Source organism: Gymnoscopelus braueri (genome assembly GCF_963280865.1).
Source record: "Gymnoscopelus braueri genome assembly, chromosome: 8".
In the NCBI taxonomy this organism is placed as follows: domain Eukaryota; kingdom Metazoa; phylum Chordata; class Actinopteri; order Myctophiformes; family Myctophidae; genus Gymnoscopelus; species Gymnoscopelus braueri.
The window spans coordinates 23,188,247-23,211,826 of record NC_137609.1 but is presented as its reverse complement, the minus strand read 5'-3'; the positions used below and the strand labels follow the sequence as shown (position 1 = coordinate 23,211,826).

At 41.2% G+C, this 23,580-nt stretch overlaps 3 protein-coding genes across 10 annotated transcripts in view; 1 reads left to right on the top strand and 2 right to left on the bottom strand.

Moving 5' to 3' along the window:
• Nucleotides 1–12,725, bottom strand: part of specc1 (sperm antigen with calponin homology and coiled-coil domains 1) — an 87,851-nt gene extending 75,126 nt beyond the window's left edge. For both annotated transcript variants that reach the window (XM_080434695.1, XM_080434700.1), the window contains exon 1: nucleotides 12,637–12,725. The gene's annotated coding sequence lies outside the window, so the exon portion shown is untranslated. The remainder of the gene's footprint in view (nucleotides 1–12,636) is intronic.
• A 1,552-nt stretch (nucleotides 12,726–14,277) lies between these two features.
• Nucleotides 14,278–18,689, top strand: timm22 (translocase of inner mitochondrial membrane 22 homolog (yeast); the record flags this gene model as incomplete). The annotated part of the gene is made up of 4 exons (XM_080435278.1): nucleotides 14,278–14,542; nucleotides 15,962–16,158; nucleotides 17,803–17,875; nucleotides 17,972–18,689. The coding sequence occupies 4 exons, from the start codon at nucleotides 14,278–14,280 to the stop codon at nucleotides 18,046–18,048; spliced, it is 612 nt and encodes a 203-aa protein (XP_080291404.1). The 3' UTR covers nucleotides 18,049–18,689.
• Nucleotides 18,690–21,642: 2,953 nt separating this feature from the next.
• abr (ABR activator of RhoGEF and GTPase) overlaps nucleotides 21,643–23,580 on the bottom strand; it is a 133,176-nt gene continuing 131,238 nt past the window's right edge. For all 7 annotated transcript variants that reach the window (XM_080436454.1, XM_080436455.1, XM_080436456.1 and 4 more), the window contains one exon: nucleotides 21,643–23,206. In XM_080436454.1, the coding sequence (XP_080292580.1) occupies nucleotides 23,117–23,206 (90 nt within the window). In that variant the 3' untranslated portion in view covers nucleotides 21,643–23,116. The remainder of the gene's footprint in view (nucleotides 23,207–23,580) is intronic.

Below are 23,580 nucleotides of genomic sequence, written 5' to 3'. Positions count from 1 at the left end.
TTGTGCGGCATGCCAAGGCCATAGTGTGTGTGTGTGGGTAGAAGCACAGCTTCACTGGGACTGGGATGAAACAAGCTCCCAGTTTGTGGTGGGTGGTAAATGGGGAAACTCAGGCAGACCAGACCACACCCCTACACCGCCACAAAAGCTGCTTTCCAAAAGGGCACTGCAACGAGGCTGAGAAAAGGCTGGTTCTGAATACTTTTTAAGCACCACATCCTGTTTGACACCCTGCACAGATTCAGCATGTGATTACGCATGCCTGCCTACTTTCGACTGCACCAGTCAAGGAACCCTGACACGGGCGGGCAACAACAAGCTTAAATTAATTCAGTCTATTCAAAAGCTGTCTAAATGCAGCAGCATTCTTTTAATTCTTCACTGCTAAGAGCTCAAATGTGCGCCTGCTGGTGTAGTGTTGATTAGTAATGAACAATTGCGCAATGAAGAGACTATCAACCACAATAATAACCAGCAGCTATAGTGGTCACAATGGAGTTACAGCATCGTTACTTGTAGTGATAGACATGTACGGAGAAGATTCCAGGAATTTGTGGACTAAATGTCCTGGTTCTGCTCTTATGATCTGATGCACGACTAAAATTAGACGCTATGCTCGGTGAGAGGGTACAGGGGGAGAAAGGAAATGGCAAGAGCATGAGACTATTAGTCGTAGGCCAAACACGTTAATAAATTATAATGTAACGTAGATCAGTGTCTGGAGGCTGGCTGGGTGAGGCGGGGTGTTGATCTGTAGAGCCACCTGCCAGTAGGCTACTTGTGGATATGTGATATTGAGTGGACAGCCTCACAGAGCTGGCCACTCAATATCACACTCCTCTGAGAGACATATGAGACGGGACGGCCGCCACACTGGAACTGTAGAACACAGGTACTCTAGTCTAGACCAGTGGTTCTCAGACATTTTCATGCTAAATCGATATGTATTTAGCTGCGGACCCCGTTTTAAATTATTTAGTGGCAGCAGGGGATCTACAGATAAGAGAATGTTCCAAATCATTCAAACGTTTTCACAGATCTTTCTTTTTTTTCAGATCTACAAGCTCACAATATATTGTGAGCAATTTTTTAAATAGTTTAAGTATACACTAGGGTAAAACTGATGCGATATTAACTCATTTTCATTTTCATGGGGACCCCCTGGAAGGACCCCTGGAAGGACCCCTGGGGTCCCCGGACCCCACTTTGAGAACCACTGCTCTAGCTCTACAGTCTAAAGTACTGGACAGAGATCCTGGCCACACACTCTCTCTCTCTCTCTTTTCCTTACTCTCCCTCATACAGGAACAAACAGACTCACCACACTTGGACAATATATCTCCACTGCACAGGATGTAAAAAGAAATGTGAACACACACAAGGGTGATGACTCAACTGTGTGTGGCTGAGCATACTGCTTTTTCCATATCCTTGTCATACAGACTTGAATAACATAGGCCTAGCCTAATCGTAGCCTCCAGGAGCTATAGGAGGCTGCCTTTATATTGGCCACGGCCTTCAGTAGGTGATCTTTTATAGTAAGGAAGGAAAGATAGAAAGATAGAAAGATAGATAAAATAAAATAAAATAAAATAAAATAAAATAAAATAAAATAAAATAAAATAAAATAAAATAAAATAAAATAAAATAAAATAAAATAAAATAAAATAAAATAAAATAAAATAAAATAAAATAAAATAAAATAAAATAAAATAAAATAAAATAAAATAAAATAAAATAAAATAAAATGTATTCCTATATATGTAGCAGTGTTATATCTTATATTATGTAAGGAACCCAAATTATTTTTATGTAACAGGCAAAATAACAAAATACTGTAAAGTTGTATTTCAATTTACTTATTTCTATAAATCTTTGCGAAGATTCAGCTGCACAAATTTGGGTTGACATTATTGATTCAGTATGGAACACAGGTTGCTATTGAATGAAATACAATAGCAGCAGGATCAAGGGATCAACCATGCCACATTTGAAATGCACACTGTGGAGGCAAATGACCCAAAGTGCAAGCCAAGCATGATTCTGACTAATTAGTTGTGCAAAATCAAACTAACCATTGTGTTTTTCTCCCTCCACATGATGTTCTATTCAACAAAGCCATTGTATAATTAACCCCAAAAAAAGGTCTGAGTTTAATAAGCTTTGATCCATACCCTTGTTACTGAGCATCAAGACAGGCATCTCTGCTTAAGGTGACAAACCGACTACTTCAGACTACTTCAGACTACAACAGACTGGCAGTCTGTTGGCAAAAGTTGGCATTTAAGTTCAGCACAAACTGTCGGCTGACGTTAATGAGGACGCATTTTTACAGGCAGTGTTGCCATATTTGTGAGAGAAATAAGCAACCAGGTCTAGGAAAACAAGCCCAAAAGAAGCAACTTAGGCCACATAAGCACTTTAAACCTACATGCATCGGCTATTTTCAAAAACTCTTGCAATAAAATGTGGATTTTTTGGAATATTTTTGTAACATTCTAACAACATAAATGCATGAAAATATTTGAGAACGACTGGTTTAAATAATAATAATAATAAATTGGAAACAAGCCAAATAAGCAAAGTACACTTTAGAAACAAGTCCAAAAAAACGCAACCCGCAGCTACCAACTTTTACAAGCAACTTTACAGAAAGAGAAGCCCAAAGTCGCTTATACGCCGACATGGCAACACTGATTACAGGGCTAGGGTAGGGGAAACAACTGTTTCTTTACTCTTGATTTGATTCACTTCACTACCCCACCGACACGACGGAACAGCGCTATCTACAACAGGTTGTAGATATCAGTGCGGTGGAGAGCTGCCTTTATTTTCCCAAAACTCAGTCCATCTGTCCTCATCCATTTTTCTCCTCAGAGGGGATCGACTAATCGATCTAAATGTTCACATGGGCATTGACAATTGGCATATGCAGGGAGTGAGGAATTAGACTTTTAACTTTTCCCAAATTTAAGCTGTTTATTAGTATTTTTGGTCTATATGTAGTTGTGGTCTCACTCCCATAGGCTGGATGGATAGCAATGCTGGTATGGACACATTTTTAATATGGAATCAAACAGAGAAGGGGGTGAAAACCCTGATTCATGCACATCTTGAAGTACTCTAGCAGGTGCATGGTGATTTCAAGCAAGATTGAGAACACATCTTTACTTGTTATTAAAAACCATTTTGAACTCCAGTCCCCAGGGTGATTTTCTACTTCATTACATAACCATATCACTTGATGAAAATAACTGAAAAAGTGTCACATTTTCATCAGTTACTTTTTCGTCAGTTATTTTTGCATTACAACATGGCCTTGTGCTTAAGAATGAATTAGATTGCTCGGATGACGCAGTGGCAAAAGTACCTCCCACCACCGCGGAGGTTGTGGGTTTGAATCCACCTTGGTTCATCCGGCTTTGTCTTACGCCCCATCGCCTCTTGGGGAGGGTGATACTTGTCACTGCACGTACTCTTACGGGCTGGGGCGGCAACTGTCAGCGGGGAGTGTTGGGCGGGAGGAGTAGGACGAAAGCTCTACGTCCTCCCGTTGGAGGCTCCTCGCTGGCAGGTGAGTCAGTAGGATGCAACAGCAGCGACAAGTCGACAACACACAAATGTGTGGGGAGGAATCAATTGGCACAACGATTACATTGGGGAGAAAAATAGGTAAAAAGCGAAATAAATAAATAAATAATTCGATTTAGGTTAGAGCCAGCCATGGTCCAAGGGGAATCCCCATAGAAATACATTTACTGCGACCTTACATGTACAAAGAAATACGATATCAAGGGCCTGTGAAGGGAACTGTGATATGACCACAGCCTCTGTTTCACTTAAACGGTGTTAAGTGTTTAGCTGCTGATGTTGCATTGCCACAACGGCTCCTGAACATCTGAGCCACATCTGTGCTACAATCCAGTGAGTGGGACTGGAACAGACCGCTGTTGTTTGTATGCTCTTTCACTGTGTGTTTAACCTCCATTTCACTTTCAAGAAAAGAAAACCGCAGCCTTTATTGGAACTAATGAACAACATAAACTGAGTTTGGGCTACGTGTCAGCTTTTAAGTGTAAAGATATTTTTGTTACGTGCTCGAGTATATGTACGCATGCACATACGTGCACACATTTTATATGTCAGTCTAACCACGTCGGCAGCTCTCAAGCATCTGTGCAGCACCTGGGTTTTAAGGAAGTGATGTTTGCGAAGCCATTAACTCGACTAAGTGAAACAGGAAGTGTCTAGATCAGGCTGTGTTCCATGCTGTGAGACTGTCTCTGCGCTCCCTCTGGGTTCCCTTTTACTCTGGGGGATCTGAAACCATGTATTCAACAGGACATGGATGCACCCCCCCATCCCCAACCCAATACATAAGTACGCTTGTAGCATTAAGGGCTGCTTAGATTTCACACAGGAAGTCTGAGGCTTCTTTGCAGTAAACACCTATTTGAATGGCATAGAGCGAGCACAGCCTCGATTCACTTTGCATTACACTGTAATAATGACCATCCTTACAGCTGAGCTATCAATAGTCTTTAGAACTATTAAAGGTATTTTGCTAATCTAAAAGAACATTTGTGTTCCTGTGGTTTTATCCCTCATTTGCCTATGATTTCATCAAGTCATTTGGCAAAGTATGAGAATTTTGAATCAGTATGCTATTTGAGAAAGACAGCCAGAATTAATGAACCCAAATAGATAGTACCGGTAGGGCTAGAACCAACCACCAACTTTCCAGGTGAGCACCACACTGAACTGAACCAAAATTAGGAAGAACAGCCTGAAAGTAATCAGAATCTGCAAGCGTCAAAAAGAGATGAGAGGAAAACGCTAGAAAAAGAAAAGTGCTGCGTCTGCAATTTCCTGAGTCAGATCTGGCTGAAAAATCAGTGTGTGTTTAAGCCCATGTGACTGTATCACAGAGGTTCTCAGAAATATCCCAAGATTTTCCCTGCAAATAAGAAATGCAGTCTGTCTTTCACCCTGGGAAGCAAGCTAATTAAACCACAATAGTACACCAGTAGTGGGCTGATGGTTTGAGATATACTGAGGGGCTCATTTTTAGATCTTGATTAGACAATGAAAAATCAATTTCTGCTCATTCATGTTTTGATTTCCTCATATTGATATTAAAAAAGGAAGAACACGTCACTTACCTGGATTGAGGTTTAACTGATGTACTGAAACTGAAAAATTCTAATAAACTCAGAGAAAAGCATCTGAGACTTCGATCTATGCAAAAGTCATTTAATTCAAACAATCTTTGCACAGATGTGTGTGGATTCTTTTTTCTCAATTTGTTCACACTGATCTTTGAAAAACAACCAATTTCATGTACTTATACAGTACTAACAACATTAATATCTGCATCTACAACCACCATAACGTGGATAGGAGCCAGGTCTGGGAAGATATGATGGCTGTACCCTACAGTATATCATATCCTGTGGGCGGAATTCAGGCGCAGTTACTGTAAGGTACAGATACAGAGTGAGAGAAGTACCGTGAGATACGGTCATTGGAAGAATAAACATCACAAATGACAGAATCCTAGTGTAAGGCAAATAAATACGCAACGAAAATACACGTCCGCAAAAATACAATGTTGTTACAACATCACAGAAATACACCGTTGCAGAGTCAGCAGTATAAACAGTATAGTAAGCGCACCCTACAGTGTTACTGCTCAACAGAATACACCGGTGATAACAGCCTCCGTGCAGACTGTCAAAACATTTTCTCTTGACTAAGCAGAGTGGCCATTGTGTGCCTCGCTGTAAATCTTCATGGCTTGAAATATTAGCACTATTAGTCACTATCACCAACTGGACCCATAGGGAGAATGCCTTGCTAATGTACTTTTACCGGTGTCACCACACAAGCTCTCACAGCAGAACCATTATCTCTCATGATCTCTCCTGGATTTACTGTGTTGGAGGTGAGATGGCTTTGGCCCTTCATGTACAGAATGTTTTTAATGCAGCTGGGCTCCCCAAGGGCCCACACTTCCTGTTCTGAAAATGTCGAAGTTCTCCTCCGATAAACAAGCCGGTCAAAGCCGTATCTCAGAGATGCCTGCTGCCTCCTTCTCATTCCCTGCTGTGCTCCTTGTACACTGAGTGGGAGGATTCCATAGAAACGCTACCATAGTATCGATGGGAGAAAATAAATACACTTGTGTATGTTCTGAGCAGCGTAAAGAAAAATCCACCCTGCAATATCACAGTCCAAGTCCGGAAACGCACTGTTGAGCATTAAGCCTTGTCTATTGGACTGTTTTCTGGTCTCTGTACTGGTTTAGTTGCACAGACCGGTGGCATGAAGTTATTTGATGGACATTATCTGTAGCTTTTTTATATATCATACATACCAGGAGAGGCAAAAAGACAAATGACAACAGGATCAACGCTCTTTCAGCAACTGTAAGTAAACTAGAGGTTCGGGCCCTCACATCTAGTAGCGTAGGCCCTCACATCGAGTAGGCCACAATATCGGCTATACTATTATTCCTCGAATACAAACCCCTCAGTCAGGTAGAGGGTGGCTTGCTCTGCGTTGGCCTGGTTGGGCATCATTGGGTTTTCACTATGCTGGTGAGTTATAATAAGATATGGTGTAATGTTTATTTGGGTAAATGGCTATTTTTCATTTTAGTGATGATGTTCTGCAGCCTCACCGTTCTCAGGGTTCTGACCTACCCTAGGAGACACGGGGAGAACATGCAAACTCCACACAGAAAGGCCCTTTCGCCAACCCCACCTAGGGTATGGGCACTGATGACGCGGAGGAGAGAACACGCCCCCAGCGCCCACAGCGTCCCCTGCGAGAATCGAATCCAAAACGACATTTAGCGACATTTAGCTTATGTTGTTTCTATACAGAGTCATTATAAGACTATAACGTGGTTTATAATTTTTTCTTTGGGTTGTACGAAAATTACGGAAATATTAACGTTAATGGGGTGGCTCAGTAATGGAATACGGACATTACCGCGAGTGAGTGCAAAGAGATACTAAGTGCATAATTTGCTTACTATTAGCCATTTTGGCTAACTCTCGCTAACGGTGTTCCCTTCCTGTGTGGTTCGCTACTGAGCTACTGAGCTGAAATATTGCTGAAAGAAAAAAAATATGGCCTTTTGTCTGAAAATGTGACATGTGGCGTGGTAGAACATAGCTACAATGGAAAGAGGACAGCGATAACAGCCATTTATATATATAGATGTCTGACGACCATACTGGAAAAATAAAATCCATGTATTACTCTTTTTGCTTCGAATTCATCTCCCAACACTGGGAGAATATTATTGTTTTTGGATTATATTGCAGGCAGCGAGAGAACCAGACATGAGTGTGTCAAGACCGTATCTCTGCTATTGCTCCGACTAAATGACTCGGCTGGCTCAGAAGACCCATTTATAGAAACGGCAGCATTCCTTGCAGTTAGTGAGTCAAGACTACGATTCTTCACAAGTATGAGGCCCGCTTCCTGGACATTCTTGAAGCAAAACAGTCGAGAGGAAAAGAGGCCTGGTGTTACCTTCCTTCACAGCAAAATGAACTTAAGACGACGTAGTATGGTGCGGTGCAATTGCCAGGATTTTGCTCCACTGGGATTTGATACATCCATCATGATGGGATGAATGGAGACAAAAACCCAAATGCCAAACGTTAGATTGTAACCTCCTGCTGACCGCCTAACTGTCTGAGCCGACTGTCTCTTCCTCTGTCAGGAACACAGAGGTGCCACTGCTCTCCCAAACAGACCGACCCACAGCAGAGTATTGGACGATTTGAAGCCAGAGCTTCAATTTGTCTAGCTTCACTTATCTGTGCAATTAGAGGCTCTTCAACTGCAGCAAATTACGTGCCTCTCCGGCAGTATGCAGAACCAGGCAAAGGCTTTTGGGGAATAGCCAACTACAGCGACTCCCAACCTGTGGGGCAGGGTCCACTTGTGGGCCGTGAGGATACTGCAAGTGGGCCCCCAAATAATTAACACTAAGATAACATTTTTAAAATCATGTAATTTTTTCATTTTGATACCAATAAATAACAACCTTTAGTATGCTACGTTAGCTCCAGTGATCCAAGCCGAAACACAGTCGATTAGATCATTAAAACAAACATGCTCTCAATACAGTACAATGCATGTTGCACGTTTACTGTCTGTGTTACACATGGAAAATATAAATAAAGTGTTTAAAAAAACCCGAAAACAAACATGAACATGAAATTGCATGAGAGGGCCCACCCACCTGACCGCTTTACACTGCACCACGTACACCATCTAACACACGGCTGCCGTGTTAAGTGGTCAGATGGGTGGGCCACGAATGGCCTACTAGATTACAGCTCTTTCTTCTCAGCTCACACTGACTGCTTTCTTTCTGATGTCTCATTCTCTGCGTGTGTGTGTGTGCGTGTGCGTGTGCGTGTGCGTGTGCGTGTGCGTGTGCGTGTGCGTGTGCGCGTGCGCGTGCATGTGCATGTGCATGTGCATGTGCATGTGCATGTGCATGTGCATGTGCATGTGCATGTGCATGTGCATGTGCATGTGCATGTGCATGTGCATGTGCATGTGCATGTGCATGTGCATGTGCATGTGCATGTGCATGTGCAAGTGCGTGTGCATGTGCGTGTGCGCGTGCTCCTTCCAAACAAGAGGAACAGAGGAACATAATTATGAGTTTTAGTGACAGCAGTAATTTAAGCAATAGTGAAACAACTGCCATGCAGTAAATTGCTGGATATATATGGACAGTCAGTCCAGTAAGAGTTAAAATGGAATCTATCACTAATGACTATTATCTGTCAGCAAGGTTACACTCCTTTGGTAACAAGTAACTGACTATCAGGGGTCCTGTTCCATTTAAAAACCCTTTCAACCTGGCCTCCCTATTTTGGGCAAGTCATTATATAAGAATCTATAAGAAGCGTTGTGAGCTTGCGGATCGGCTATTTCATTTAGATTATATAGGGCCTAAGTGGTTACAAAAATCTGAATCGTAAATCTGAAAAAAAAACTCAATATAATAACACGTTTGTGAATTGTGAGACTGATCAGCCAATGAGGCCAGTGGACAACGTTCTCTACCCTGGCTATTAGCCTTCTAGTACATTCATAACTGACCAGGATAGGGAATACACACTGGGCCTCATTATTCAACTTAATACACCAAGGATCAATACAACATTCAGCACCTCCAAAGCTGAGAGCAAGTCATTAACTGCAGTGCCATAGGCCCTCACCTCGACTGAGACCTTCCTTTACGGCTGCACTGTGTGTCCACGTTTTACGATGTAGACTTGTACATAGCTTAGAGAAACCACAGTGCACACAACAACACTCACAATTAAAAGAGGCTTTAAGGTGCACGGCCAAACAGTATCACGAAAGTGGAGGAAAGCCAGCACTCAACAATGTCCTTTATAAACTGTATTTGGCTCACCGAGACCAACACAAACAGATGCATTTCAGCTGAGCCCTGAGAGCTGAGAACGTTTACAGAGCTCGACTGCAGTGCGGTGAGCAACTGATCCCCTGTTAGGAGGATTACATATTAGTGTCTTCTTAAAGGACATGTCACCCTGCTTACCACAGCTGGAGAAGGTGAGTCCAATGACTGTTCTTCACCTTCACCTCCAACTCATTTAACCCCATTAAGACCTGAGGCCGATTCTACAAATGCTTTCTAAAACCAGTAGTTGTCAAACTTTAAGGATTCTTAAAAAAATATCAAAAATAGCAGATGTACAAACTCGCAGCGCGGCACGAAGTGACGCGCTGTGAGCTTGTACATCTGCTGTTTTTGAATAGCCAACGCAAAAATCTAAAATGACACATATGCTTTCCCGGTTTTAATGGGTTAATATGTTATGTGATGCAGCACAAGGAAGGACAGGCGTTACTACACACATTAAGATTGATATGTAATGGACCAGACTGCACCAACTGGACTAGTCGCAACAACTCCTTGCAACAAAACTGTTTTAAGGCCAGTCCACACCAATGCAACTCCTTGCAATTGCCATTGGGGTTAATGGTTGCAAGTAGTTGCAAGTAGTTGCAAGTAGTTGCATGATGTTGCAAGGAGTTGCGACTAGTTACATTGGTGTGGACTGGCCTTAAAAGTCTCCAAAAAGACTGCATGCACAGATTGCACACGGCAACAAACAATACAGTCAGAGTCTGATCTGACCTAGAAAAGTGAACTGAGAGGACACCTTGAATTCCCCTGCCTTACAATGACACGACATTCGCATGCTAATCATCTTTATTGTGCAGACTCAGATGAGCAGGACATGTCAAGGAGACCAACAGGCATATTTCCTTACCTAACAAATCACCCCAACTTGCACAACTGGACTTGGCCCGGGCCGGCTCAATGCATACTAGGCCGGGCTAAAAATAGCACACCTGAATAAAGTAAGTGCTCAGCAGAGGACAGCAACACCGGAGGAGCAGCGATAATGACGAGGAGGAACTGGAAGCACAGTCACTGCTCCAGGCTTTCTGAGGACACACTGGGAGAAAGAGCTCTAGAGCCAAACCGATGCAACATGTTTGGGTCTGATGCGCCAATCCCGAGTCCTAAGACCATTGATTACCAAAGTTTTGACGGATATTTTGTCCAAATAAAGTGCAAGATTCCTGATTGATTCAAGTTTTTATTTGCAAATATTTACCTTATAAAGACCGGGGGGAAAATATATATATAAAATACACATCAACCGAACTTTATTTTATTTAAGCACAAACATTCACTCTGAGAGTTAAAATGAACACAGAGGAATTTACTGTTTAGATTGTGGTCCCAGAGATAAAGAAAATCGTATTAAAAGGGGGTTCGGGGCCTAATGGATATTAAAGGTTGTATTCAGTGCTCCTGTCTGACTATCATTCTGACTGGCACTGAGTACTGTGAAGTCTAGTACAGTGTAGCCTCGTTCCCAGCCTGTCTTCATCTCGGAGTACAGTGTGTCCTGAACGAGGCCCCTACAACAGTGTTTCCCAAACAGTGGGTCGGGGCCCATTTCTGGATCATGGACCCATTTTTGTGGGTCGCGAGTAAATATATATTTTTTTGTTTCCTACATTTGTTTTTTTTATTATTTCAAAAGATTTTCTAAATGAAACAAAACAAACTTTCTTTTTTTTCATAAACAAAAAGAATTCCATAAGTAGAGAAAATTGTAGATCTGCAAGCACACAACCCGTTGCATCATGATGCGTTGTGTGCGTGAAGTTGTGTGCTATTTTCACTAGCTTGGGTACCAGGGACACATAACATTTATCTTCTGGGTCTCAAGCTAAAACGTTTGGGAACCACTGCCCTAGAACATCAGCCCAAAGACATATTTTAAGTTATTTCCATTTCTTGGAGGGTTAGCAATGAGGAGAAAAGAAAAACGAGGCGTGTAATTATCTACAAGCACTTTTCACATTGACTGACAGCGAAATGACTAGTGCTCTGCTGCTGACATCTGAACTCTTAACCCTCAGCCTGATCAAAGGAACATGAGCAAGTAAAAGGTGTGATTTGTTTCCAAATTGGGTTTGCCCGGATTAGCTGATATAAGTTCTACACAGGTGGGTCTACACTTGCAGACACTGCATCCTGTATGTTCCACAATTGGGCTTGCTTGGAGGAAGAAAGTACATAAAATGAAATAAAAATTAAAGTGTTTTGTTAGATAGTTAGTCTTTGGATATACAACAGTATAACATACCCATGGATGAATTGAGTACAATGGACCACAATGGAAACAAGCCCAGGGGAGCTTTATGTGTTATCCTTTAAGCATAACCTTTGACTGTAGGCTACAACCTATACTGTTAACAAGCTTGGTAATAAAGTATTCAATCAATCAATCAATCAATCAATCAATCAATCAATCAATCAATCAATCAATCAATCAATCAATGGCACTGGCCAAAACAGCGACTAGTTTAATAAGACTGGAACAAGCTAGGTGGGCAACAGCAGCAGCAGCAGCAACAACAAAAACAACAGTTGTTTGACAGTTCCCATTCCAAACACTGACACTTATACATTAAGTGATTCTCAAGCTTTTTAATTCCAAAGACCCCACGGTGAGGACCGGGTGTGTTACTGTATAGCCAAGAGGCACTAGGATAAGAGGTTATGAAGTGTCCACGTTGATGTGCTGTTGAACGCATCCTTCAGACAAAATGTGGTGATAATGTTTATGTAGCCGTTTTGTCATGAATGAAAACGCTGCCCAACAAGGGATAGGCTATTAAACATGTTCACATTTCACAGAGACTGTTAAGTATCGAAGTTTACCGCTTCAAGAATGAATCAACAACATGAATAGGAAGGGAAGTTGAAAGAGATGTTTCTGTCACTCAGGCAACAAGCGGGTGTCTCCTAATCTAAACTCATTTGGCGCGTTGCTGTCAAGAGACGTTCAATGAAAACATAAAAGCAAACTGACAGCTGATCTGTAGGTATGTGCCACCTGACAGCAAATGGTTCCAACAGACACACGCACGGTATCTCTCTTAGTTTGTACACAATAAATACACATAATAAATGGACACAAATGACAACAGGAGCGGATATTCGCGCAGAGACACAGCAAGAAAACGAGCGTTTTTACTCACCTGTTCAGTATTATATTGCGGCTGTAGCGTGTGTGTGTGTTGCTGCTGTCAAACTCTCCCGGCTGGTCCAACCAAAAGGTGCCACTAGGTGGAGCGCGCGAGTTTGGTGCAGTGCTCGAGTGGACTTCTGGGTCATGTAGTTCTTTTAGACCCAATCCTATAACGTTTGTATTCATTTGTATTGTGTATGTCCGCCTGTCTGCAGTGGTGGAAAGTAACCAGAGTACATTTACTCAAGTACTGTACTTAAGTACAATTGTGAGGTATTTTTTACTTTATTGGAGTGCTTCTAAATTTCAATACTTTTACTTCTACTCCACTACATTTCAGAACCAAATATTGTACTTTTACTCCACAAAAATGTTTTGAAAACTTTAGTTACTTTGTAGGTTTGGATTATAATTACAAAACTTAACCACTTCAGTCCTATATACATTTTGGCCATTTGAAAATAGCCGATCTGCAAGCTCACAATTTTGCATCTGATGTGCCATTGTGAGCTTGTAGATCTGCTATTATACATTTTATACGTTTGCAAACTTGTGAAATTGGACCTTCTGCATAATGACTACTTTCTACTTTTGGTAAGTACATTTTAATATTATATTAAAGTATTCTACATTGCAGTATTGATATTTTTACTTAAGTAAAACATGTGAGTACTTTTTCCACCACTGACAACCAACGGTCATGGATCCTTCATGGCCCGCTCAAGGTCATTTATCTCCGCACGTGTCACATTAGTGTCGAATCTGCCGAAGCTAATAAGAATACACGTGACAAAGCAATCAATTCTTTATTGAATACATACATGCGCTTATTATGAATTTAATAGTTGAAAACACAAGTGGACATGTAATCGTGCTATATGCGCTACAGGTGTGTCGAATCTACATTTCATTTTCAATATGCATTTACATAATGGACCCACGTTGCCAGGTCTACTTATTATAAGCGACTTTGGGCTTGTTTTCCTGTAAAGTTCCTTGGTGGGGGCTTGTTTCTAAAGTGTAGTTGCTTGGGCTTGTTTCAAACGTGTAATTACTTGGGCTTGTTTCCTTATGTTGTTTAAACCAGTGGTTCTCAAAACATTTTCATGAAAATGAATATGTATTTGTCCACACAGCCCCTCCATCAAAAAGTATTTTGTGAGCCCTGCCCTGGCCCAGATTTGTGTTGCTAAAATGTTTGAAAAGAATGTTCAAAATGTTTCACTTTTTTCAAGATTTTGTTTTGAAAATAGCAGATCTACAAGCTTACATAGGATGGCTATTTTCAAATATCCGATGCTCAGACCTAGTTGCTTATTTCTTTTGCAAAATCTGGCAACGCTAGAACCATAGAGTTATAATATATCTAGAGGGCGGACTACCTGCCCCGCCCCCAGCTATTCATTTCAATGAAAGTTGCTCACAAGCGCATGAAGCACCCAGAAGTACCTCTATTTCCTGGATTGGCACCAACGTTGGAGCCAATAGAGCAGGCGCACTAGCGTTTCAGACGATAGAATCATGCGCAGTAGTTTTTTAAATGCAGAAGTATTGCAATCTCAGATTTGACCACCAGGCGGCAGGCAACGGCAGCTTCACTGTTATAACTCAGTTCAGGGGGCATGACTGTAACGGACTGTCATTAGAAAACATGGCTGCGCCCATGGAGGATGCCGCAAATGTTCTCCCTGTCTCCGACCTACAAGGCTCAGCCTCGACTAGTTCGAGTGACGATGGCCAACAGTTTCAATATAGCGTACTGTTGGAACATCTTGTCGGCGAAAAGAAGAAGATAAAGGACCTGCATCCCTCCGTTATGGGCGGCCTGCCGGTGCCTTTCAAGACTGACGACCAGAAGATGATAGAGAGGGGAATGGAGAGCTGTGCCTTCAAGGCAGTCCTGGCATGTGTTGGAGGTCGGTGCTTCATATACAAGTATTACTATAATAAAGTAGAGTGTGTGTGTGTGTGTGTGTGTGTGTGTGTGTGTGTGTGTGTGTGTGTGTGTGTGTGTGTGTGTGTGTGTGTGTGTGTGTGTGTGTGTGTGTGTGTGTGTGTGTGTGTGTGTGTGTGTGTGTGTGTGTGCGCGCGCGCGCGCAGTGATGGAAGAAGTACCCAGATATTTTACTTAAGTAAAACGCAGCAATACCACAATATAAAGTACAAGGCCTGTGTTCAAAATCTTACTTGAGGAAAATGACTAAAGTATTGGCATCAAAATATACTTAAAATACTTGACTGAATACTTTGATTGAATGCTGTATTAGCAGTTTGCAAAAAAAACACAGGAAAGTACAGTTCAATTAATACAAGGTCTGCTAAGAGGATTTTAAACCCAAGAAAGCCTATGGCTTGTTTCCAAAAGTAAAAGTACTAAAATGTTTGAAAATAGGAGATCTACAAGCTCACAAAGCATCGCTCCTATGTATAAAATAGGGCAAAGTGATTAATGTATGTTTTATAATGTAATAATTTATATCTGCATAGTAACTTAAGTTTTCTGCAATAATTGTAATGGAGTGAACAGTGAAAGAACAATATGTGCCTCTGAGATGTAGTGGAGTAGAAGTAAACGTATTGAAAATACTCCAGTAAAGTAAAAATACCTCAAAATTGTATTTAAGTACAGTACTTGGGTAAATGTACTTAGTTACTTGTGTGTGTGTGCACACGCGCGCAGAGCGAGCGAGAGGTGCTTCTCACCAGGCAGGAATGTCAGATTCAGTTGTGCCTGTGATGATACTAGTGAGGAATATTATTGTATGTCTTTAAATGTCTTGATGAATTAAATACACAGGACCACAATGGAAACAAGCCCCCAGGGCTTTTTGTGTTATCCTTTTAACAATCATTGTAAAATCTCACCTATGACTACTATTTTCAAACTGTTAAAGGAGTAGTTCACCCAAAAAATTACTTAATTTCTATCAATTACACACCCCATGAAGCTTTGAATTCATGTATTTGTTTTGGCTTTTGTCGCATTCCTAAGCCAATAATTTGATGACCGGGTGTATTTCCGGTAGGAGACACAAAGAATCTACTTTGTGTCTCCTACCGAAGACATAAGCATCTTTCCACCGGTCATCAAATTATTAGCCTAGGAATGCGACAAAAACAAAAAAGAATCCATGAATTCAAGGCTTCATGGGGTGTGTAATTGATAGAAAATAAGTATTTCTTTTGGGTGAACTACTCCTTTAAAGTATTCAATCAATCAATAAAAAATAAAAAGTGCATAAAATGTTCTAGTGCAGTGATAGTTTATTGAGGGGAATGACAGACCCACTTAATGTGCAGTGATATTTACTAATCACATTCATTGTTTGCCACAGGTTTTGTCCTTGGAGGAGCTTTTGGAGTTTTCACAGCAGGCATTGACACCAATGTTGGCTTTGACCCCAAAGACCCCATGAGAACGCCGACAGCACGAGAGGTTCTCAAGGATATGGGCCAGAGAGGAATGTCATATGCTAAGAACTTTGCCGTGATTGGTGCCATGTTCTCCACCACAGAGTGCATCATTGAATCAGTAGGTTACAGCCAGTGATGAGCTGTGGATTTTTGAACTAGGGGGGCTATATTTTCTGACGCACGCATGTGCACATAGCCAATCAGCTCAGTGCTAGTTGAAATACTGTATTCAACATGTGATTTTTAATGTAATTATATCTTATTATTTAGTTGCATTGTTAATTTGTTGTTTTTATTTTTGTTTCAATTAATTAATTATTTTATTTTCCTTTTAGTTTTATATAAAAGCCCTTTACATAGACTCACCCACACATAAGTACTTAAAATAATCAGACAACTTGTCTTTGTCTTGTCTCAGAGAACTGGGTCCTGGACCTCTTCTAAGCGATCCCCTTCACACTCTGCAGTGCAGAGACTGTTGTCTCTCATTGTGAGAGGAATGTACACATTCAATTCAAGTCCATGGCTTTTTTTGAGTAGCCTAATGTTATGCAAAGCAGCCAGGTAGACGCTATTGAGAACGGCTCGCCGCTGACGGCGCGAACCTTGAGAGGCTATTGTTTAAACTTTAAGGTGTTAAGACCGCAGCTGACGGTGCGTGCTCGCGCGTGCATGTGGAGCTCCCAGCCCCCCAGCCAGCACCCCCTACAGCTCATCCCTGGTTACAGCTATCCTTTCCTTGTATTTGTATGGCCATGTGAGATTTACTGGCCATGAAGATCTTCAGTGAGTCACTGCCTACACCACTGATTGCTGAATTCACCTCCATAGTGTAAAACAATGGTGTGTGGAAATTAGAACCTTGTCCAAAAATACTATTAGTATTAATAATTATACACAGTAAAATCCTCAGTGCTAATTAATTTATCTCAGTGTACAAATGTTACATTTATACACTCGGTTACAAATGGATAAATGAACACTGATTTTAGTGTGCACAACTACTTCTACTCTCCACTTGCACTAGAAGCATTTCTGCCTTTCTTTTTTTTTTAATGATTTGTTTTGGGGCTTTTATGCCTTTAATGATAGGACAGTAGACTGACAGGAGATGGGGAGTGACACGCAGCAAAGGTCTTTGGGATCGGGATTCGAACCCGCGACACACTGTCAGGCTGGCATTGCAGCCTAGGGTGCCTGGACCGCCACGCCGCGGCCCAGGCCGTCACAGGGATTCTATAGAATTGATTTATTTTTAACTCACCCTCTCATTTACACCTGTAAACATGGGATGTGACAATAAAGTTGAATCTGAATTCTACAATAAAGATTATTTTAAAAAATGATTTGAAGAATGTCTGAGAGCACTGTAATTTGTCAAGTAAACTATTGACAAGTTTATTTAGTGTAGTCTAGCAACTTGGAAACTAGCATATTTGCTTTCATGTGGGAATACAGAGGTCGGGTTGCTATTTACTGTAGAGCGACAGACCACCAGATACAACTCAGACATTTATAGTTTTTCAGTATTTGTTGTGGCAGTCCCACCCTTGTTTGCTAGAAATTATGGCTAGTAGTAACCATATGATTCCCTTAGTAGTCTCATAGCACCCTCTTGTGGTGTCATGGTTTACTGTTATATATTGTTCTGGTTGTATGACATGCATGCAAAATATATTCCTTCCTGACAACACTGATTTGTTCATAGTCAGAGTTTTTTTATTACCTGTGATATTGAAAATACCATGCCTTATGTTTACAGCACAGAGGAGTATCAGACTGGAAGAATGCAGTTTACAGCGGTTGTGTTACTGGGGGAGCAATTGGATTCCGCGGTATGTGAACCTGCATGTGTCGTCCTGTGATTAAGAAGCAGTTTCAGTGTTCCTGTGTTGCAGTTTTGTTCTGACATCTCTTTCTCTGTCGTGCAGCTGGTCTGAAGGCAGGCGCCCTGGGATGTGGAGGCTTTGCGGCTTTCTCTGCTGCTATTGAGTATTACCTCCGATGAGCCATCGGGGATTTCTATGGACATTTAAAACGAAAAGAAAACTATGGACCAGAAAAACTGACTTTTTGTACATAATAAAATGTATTTACTTATATGTTATCAGTGATGATCAGTAAAGTGAGATTACTTCTCATGTGCTAGAACAGAAAAAGTGATGCTCTGTTTGAGAGGTTGAGTACAGCCTGCTGTATTATGTGAGCAATTGACTGTAACCCATTTAGACCCGAGGCCGATTTAAAAAACACCTACATCCTTCCTGACCTAAGTTTTCTGAAAAACTTAAAATATTTATTCAAAAAAAATTATATATATATGTTGCTATATACTGTACATAGCAACAACAACCCCAAAAGGCGTTCCCGGATTGAAAGGTATAGGGGTTCCCGGTCTAAATGGGATAAAGGACTTGAAGTGATGTTTGTTAAATGGTACACAAGTGGAACAAAATAAAAACCTGAATAACAATGACTTCTTGAAGCTTTGCTGAAGGAATTTATTAGCATCTGAGGTCTTGAGGATAACAGGAATGCACAGAAAGAATTGACGCAAGATTTAACTAGGACAGTAGACCTGTTCTCCCAATGGTCTCATGCAATGGCACAAGTCCTTGGGTGCGTCTCGGGTCCTTATAGACCATATTCACACGGCGGCCATGTTTCTATGAAGTCAATGAAAGTAGCCACCCCGGGTGGCGGCACTTTCAATGTTAAATTCCAATATGGCCGCCGTGTGAATATGGTCTATTCTGTCGAACCAGAAGTCGGTCCACCACATTGCCACTCGTGTCAAGTGTTCTGGAATCTCTTTGTATCAAGTCTCTTATTCCTGCTCAAAGGAGATAGGACAAAGTGCTTGCTACCAGGAATAATTTCCAAGCTGAGCAGCATGATGTGATTACTCTGCCCCTCCAGCTGACAATAACACATAGAAATATAGTGGCCCTGTTCCACTACCCTGAGGAAGGAAGAAACATTGGTGTTTTATTCTCTTTGTCGTCGTCAATAAAGACAAGTTTCTGGCACTGAGGCTATGAGTGTACGGCTACTTTGATCTCCCATTTTTAATGTCTCCCTTACAGACTCATTGATTTACAAGTGTGAGCTCGGGAGTAAGCATGAACTCTTGTCAACAAACAAGGTAAATGGTCACATAAGTAGTGTGCAGAGAAAGCAATGTAGCGCCTCAAAGAAACTAGGATACCAGGTAAACACTGCACATAGTATCTGGCTAAACAACATGCTATTTAAAATATATTTAACATTTGTGGCCAAGAATTAAGTAGCAAGAACAAGTGACCAACATACAGTATATTTGCAAGAAGGGATATAAGGACGGGAGTGCTAGGGGTAAGGTGGAGTGTGAAGAGGTGAGTCTTAAGACTATGGCAGAAAATTGGGAGTGAGCGCAGTTCATTCCACAGTTTGGGAGCCAGGAGGCAGTAGAGTCTAGGACATGTGGAGTGTTGTCCAGGGTTTTCTAGTGAAGGCTCTAACAGCCTTCCTGTGTTTGCTGATCTAAGGGGTTGTAGAGTTGGATGATTATGTCTTGAAGGTATGCCTTTTGGTACATTATAGGCGAACACCTGTGTTTTTTACAGGGTGCGGGCAGCAACCAGATGCCAATGAAGGGAACAGAACAGGGGAGACAGTACTATATGACATCATTTGGACCTGGTACTGTACATTACCAGATGTGTACACATCTTTGATCAACATAGTTGTATGCATATTGCATAACGATATTGATAGAGTTAATCTTGTTGATTATAATTTGTCTAGTGTCATAAACTGCTTTAAATGTCAAATTAATATAATAGGTTTTATATTGGCCTAATCCAGTCATGTTAAAATATGCTTCTATTCTCCTATTTCTCCTTCTCTCTCTGTTGCAAGGCAACTGCGGCTTCATCTCTGCCACTAATGTTGTTTTGAAATGTCGGCTCCTGGAATTTAATAAAATATATATAGTATTGTGTCAAGAGGAGGGAGTTGGTCAATATTTGATTTAAATGTGAATATTTGATTTAAATGTGATTTTTATTAATATCTTTTTGATTTATTTTTTTGTCACTTATCATAGTCATTTAACGATAAATACTAACTTACAGTCTTAGTCACATTCATCCATTTCAGATCTTGCCCCAGGTGTCATTGAAGTTTACAAAACCTGCCCAGGGGAGACTGAGGCTCTCAAACTCCGATGGATAACCTTTGTATTTAATTTTTCAAGAGTTCTTAACTGTTTTAAACTGCTTATATATTTTTTTAAATACATTTCATGTACACTTTCTGCACACAGTAATTCTGTGTTTAATTCATTTACAGATTAAATAATCTTCCTGGTTAAATTGAGTGACAGAAGCCTCTCCTCTCACCTGCTCAAAGAGGAAAAGTAGGTCCTATACGTCTGCGTGAGTAAAGAGACATCACAAGAGTTTTTCCCGCTATAAATTATTTTGTAAAAAGTTGTATGAACATATTTTTCAGACCGAAAATATAGGTTAAGGCTTCCAGAAGGCCACTGGTAATAAGGTTGTCAAATTCCTATGGTGTCATTGATGAAGGGTCCGAGATCCAATCAACCCACACACTGTTTCGAGCAGCAGTAGGGGCTATCTAGATAACTGCTCACTACACACTCGAGAGCGGGTGCCGGTGTTCCCCGGTGGTGTAAATGTGGGCTTTTCAGGAAAACAACCCTCTGTTTTCTTATATTCATTAATTACATTTTCTTTCGACGTCATCTACCAATCTTGTCCACAAGAACTGGGTACTTGTTAGAGTTTAAACTATGTATTTTGTCGACAATATTGATATATATGCCATCATATCCTATTTTAGTGTGCCATCTTGGCATAACTCAAGTTTGCCTACCAATCTTATGATTTTATTAAGTTCGAGGTTGGACAAAACTAATCCTAGTATCAGGTCTCTCCTTTCCTCTAGAGACTGCATGTGTTTTGAGCTGTACAGAGCGCAGGCCCTCCAAGGTCACTAATTATCTCTGGAGGAATACAATAACAGCTCATTGGAGTTAACTTGACCATCTATGGCAAAGCAACTACACCTCCAGCGACGCCGGTCAGAGTTGAGGTCAACGTGTTGTTTGAGACATTTGGACGCTGTTTGTCCAAGATAAACTGTCACACCATCCGCTTGCCATCTTCTCTCTCAACCTACGAACGAGGCTCCTCATGGCCAGATGTCATCGTCAGAACTGATAACAACTTCATTTGTGTATAACTTGTGATCATTGACTGTTTAGTCAGAGAGATATGTTTGCTGTACGATGCCTCGTGGATTGATTCTTTCTCTTAATACAATGTCAACCTTTTAATTTGAGAACCGGCCTGTGTCTGTCTTTGATTTCGTCTCATCCTTTTTACACTGGGTTTTTCAGCTGTTTAACTACAAATAGTTTTAATTAACATAGAGCAGGATTTACGACCCTTATCTTATCTCAACGCTATTAGATGTTATCAGGCTCAATTAACTGTTTAAACCAGGACATCCATGAAGACACCTTTGTAGTTTGTGCTGTGATTATCTTTATTTCAACAGACCTACTAATGAAAAGAGAGAGACAAGGTAACAGTGTTTTGGTACATTTTATTTTACTAAAAAATGGGGGCGGGGGGGGGGGGGGGGGGGGAGTTCACATTGACATTTACAGTATACTGAAATTATTCTCAAAGGAAGTAAAATACAACATTTTTTTATTTTAATCTTATATTAAAAATATCAAATATTACTCATCTAGCAGTGCTTATTTTAAGATATGTCGCAGGCTTGATAGCAGAAAGGTTGGCTTCATATGAAGAGTGATTATTCTTTTCTTGTAAGCCTAGCAAGAAACTACAAACCTACCTTTGTGTTACCCAGCCTGTTTTGATTGACAAGCTGAACATGCAATGAGGGCAACCACAAATTATCCCATCGATTATACTGGTGCAGTAAGACATTTTGGAACAGGCTTGCAATGCAATAGCATGAAAAAAATCTAATGTTCCATTATACTACTTTGTTTTTTCCATACCCCTCAACGAGTGCTCTCTCTTCTCTAGAAGTGACTTAGAATCAACTGGTAGATGTCCCCCGACCATCTATGATCGTTTCCGTACAGCTTACCAACCATGGACATGGTGAATAAGAAAGTTTGACTAAAAAAACATCACTACCTGAATAAACGTCCAAAAAAACAACTCCTTAGAGCAATTCTCTAGTTGCACATAACTGTACAGGCACACTTAATATATATATTTAAAATAAATAGGGCAATTTTGGCCAAGAACTCACTGGGGAGGGCAAACTACTCTGTTGAGAGAGATGATGCCTGCCATGTATTGAGATGGCTTCCTGGTGCCTATAACCCCCCACAGTTGCTTAAACATACACACATGCTGCATCTGCATCCTCACACATACACGGCCCCCCTCCGTCACATGCACAAAGCCAGCGGTAGAGAGAGAAAACAAAACAAACAAAACTGCTTTTAAACAAAAATATTTATAAAATATGTAAATGCCTTTTTTTTCTGGAATGCCTCTTGGAACAGCAACGAGAGAAAAAAAAAAGTTACGTTGTGGGGCCACTGTGGAGGGACTCCAGAACACACACACACACACACACAGACACACAGACAGACACACACACACACACCAGTGGCGACCCTGTGGCAACACACCAGGTTCTGACCCCTTGACCCCCTCACTGATAACCACCGTGACCCCAGACCAGACCAGACGTGGGTCTGTTGGACAGAGAGTCAGTGCTCCGCTGGCTTCCTGCTTTTCACCTGGATTAGACGTACTGTGGGGCGCTGAACGCTCTCCACACACAAACATGACACAAGACATGACTAGAGAGGACCTACGGGGGAGCACTGGGTATGTCCTCCAAACCCCAGCACCCCTGTAATGTTTGGCTCCATCTGTCACCGGGGACGGGGGGTTGGGACTTGAGGGCTATACAGTGGAGAGGCACCGGGAGGACGTTGAGAGAGTGGGGGTATTCAAGTAGAGTCTCTTTTTCTCTCTCTCTCTCTCTCATCTCCGGACCCCCTGGGGTGATTAAACGTCGGTGGAGAAGTAGAGTGTGTTGCGCTTCAGCTCAGCGAAGGATATGGGAGGATGCTGCAGATAGTAGAGTAGCACCTGGACCTGAGGGAAGCAGAAAAGCTGAATCAGAACTTGTATATTGGCCAGGTACTTTATGCTCACATACGAGGAATTTGACATTGGTGATATTGTTCTCAAATCGAAGAACAAATAATACATTGCTTGCAGCGTTCTTGAGAATCGCTCATCTAATCAACTTCACACTCGACAATGCACTCTCTTGGGTCCTCAGCAATACACCGCCAAGTGTGAAGTTGATCGCATGAACGGTTCTCAAGACCTGCAACAGACAGACACACATACATACAGAGATTCCTGGAATTTATAGATAAATGCCTCCTTGTAATTAAAATAATAATAATTAAATGGTGCAAGCTACACTTCAAGAAAATGTAATAAAATTGGTAATCTGGTAA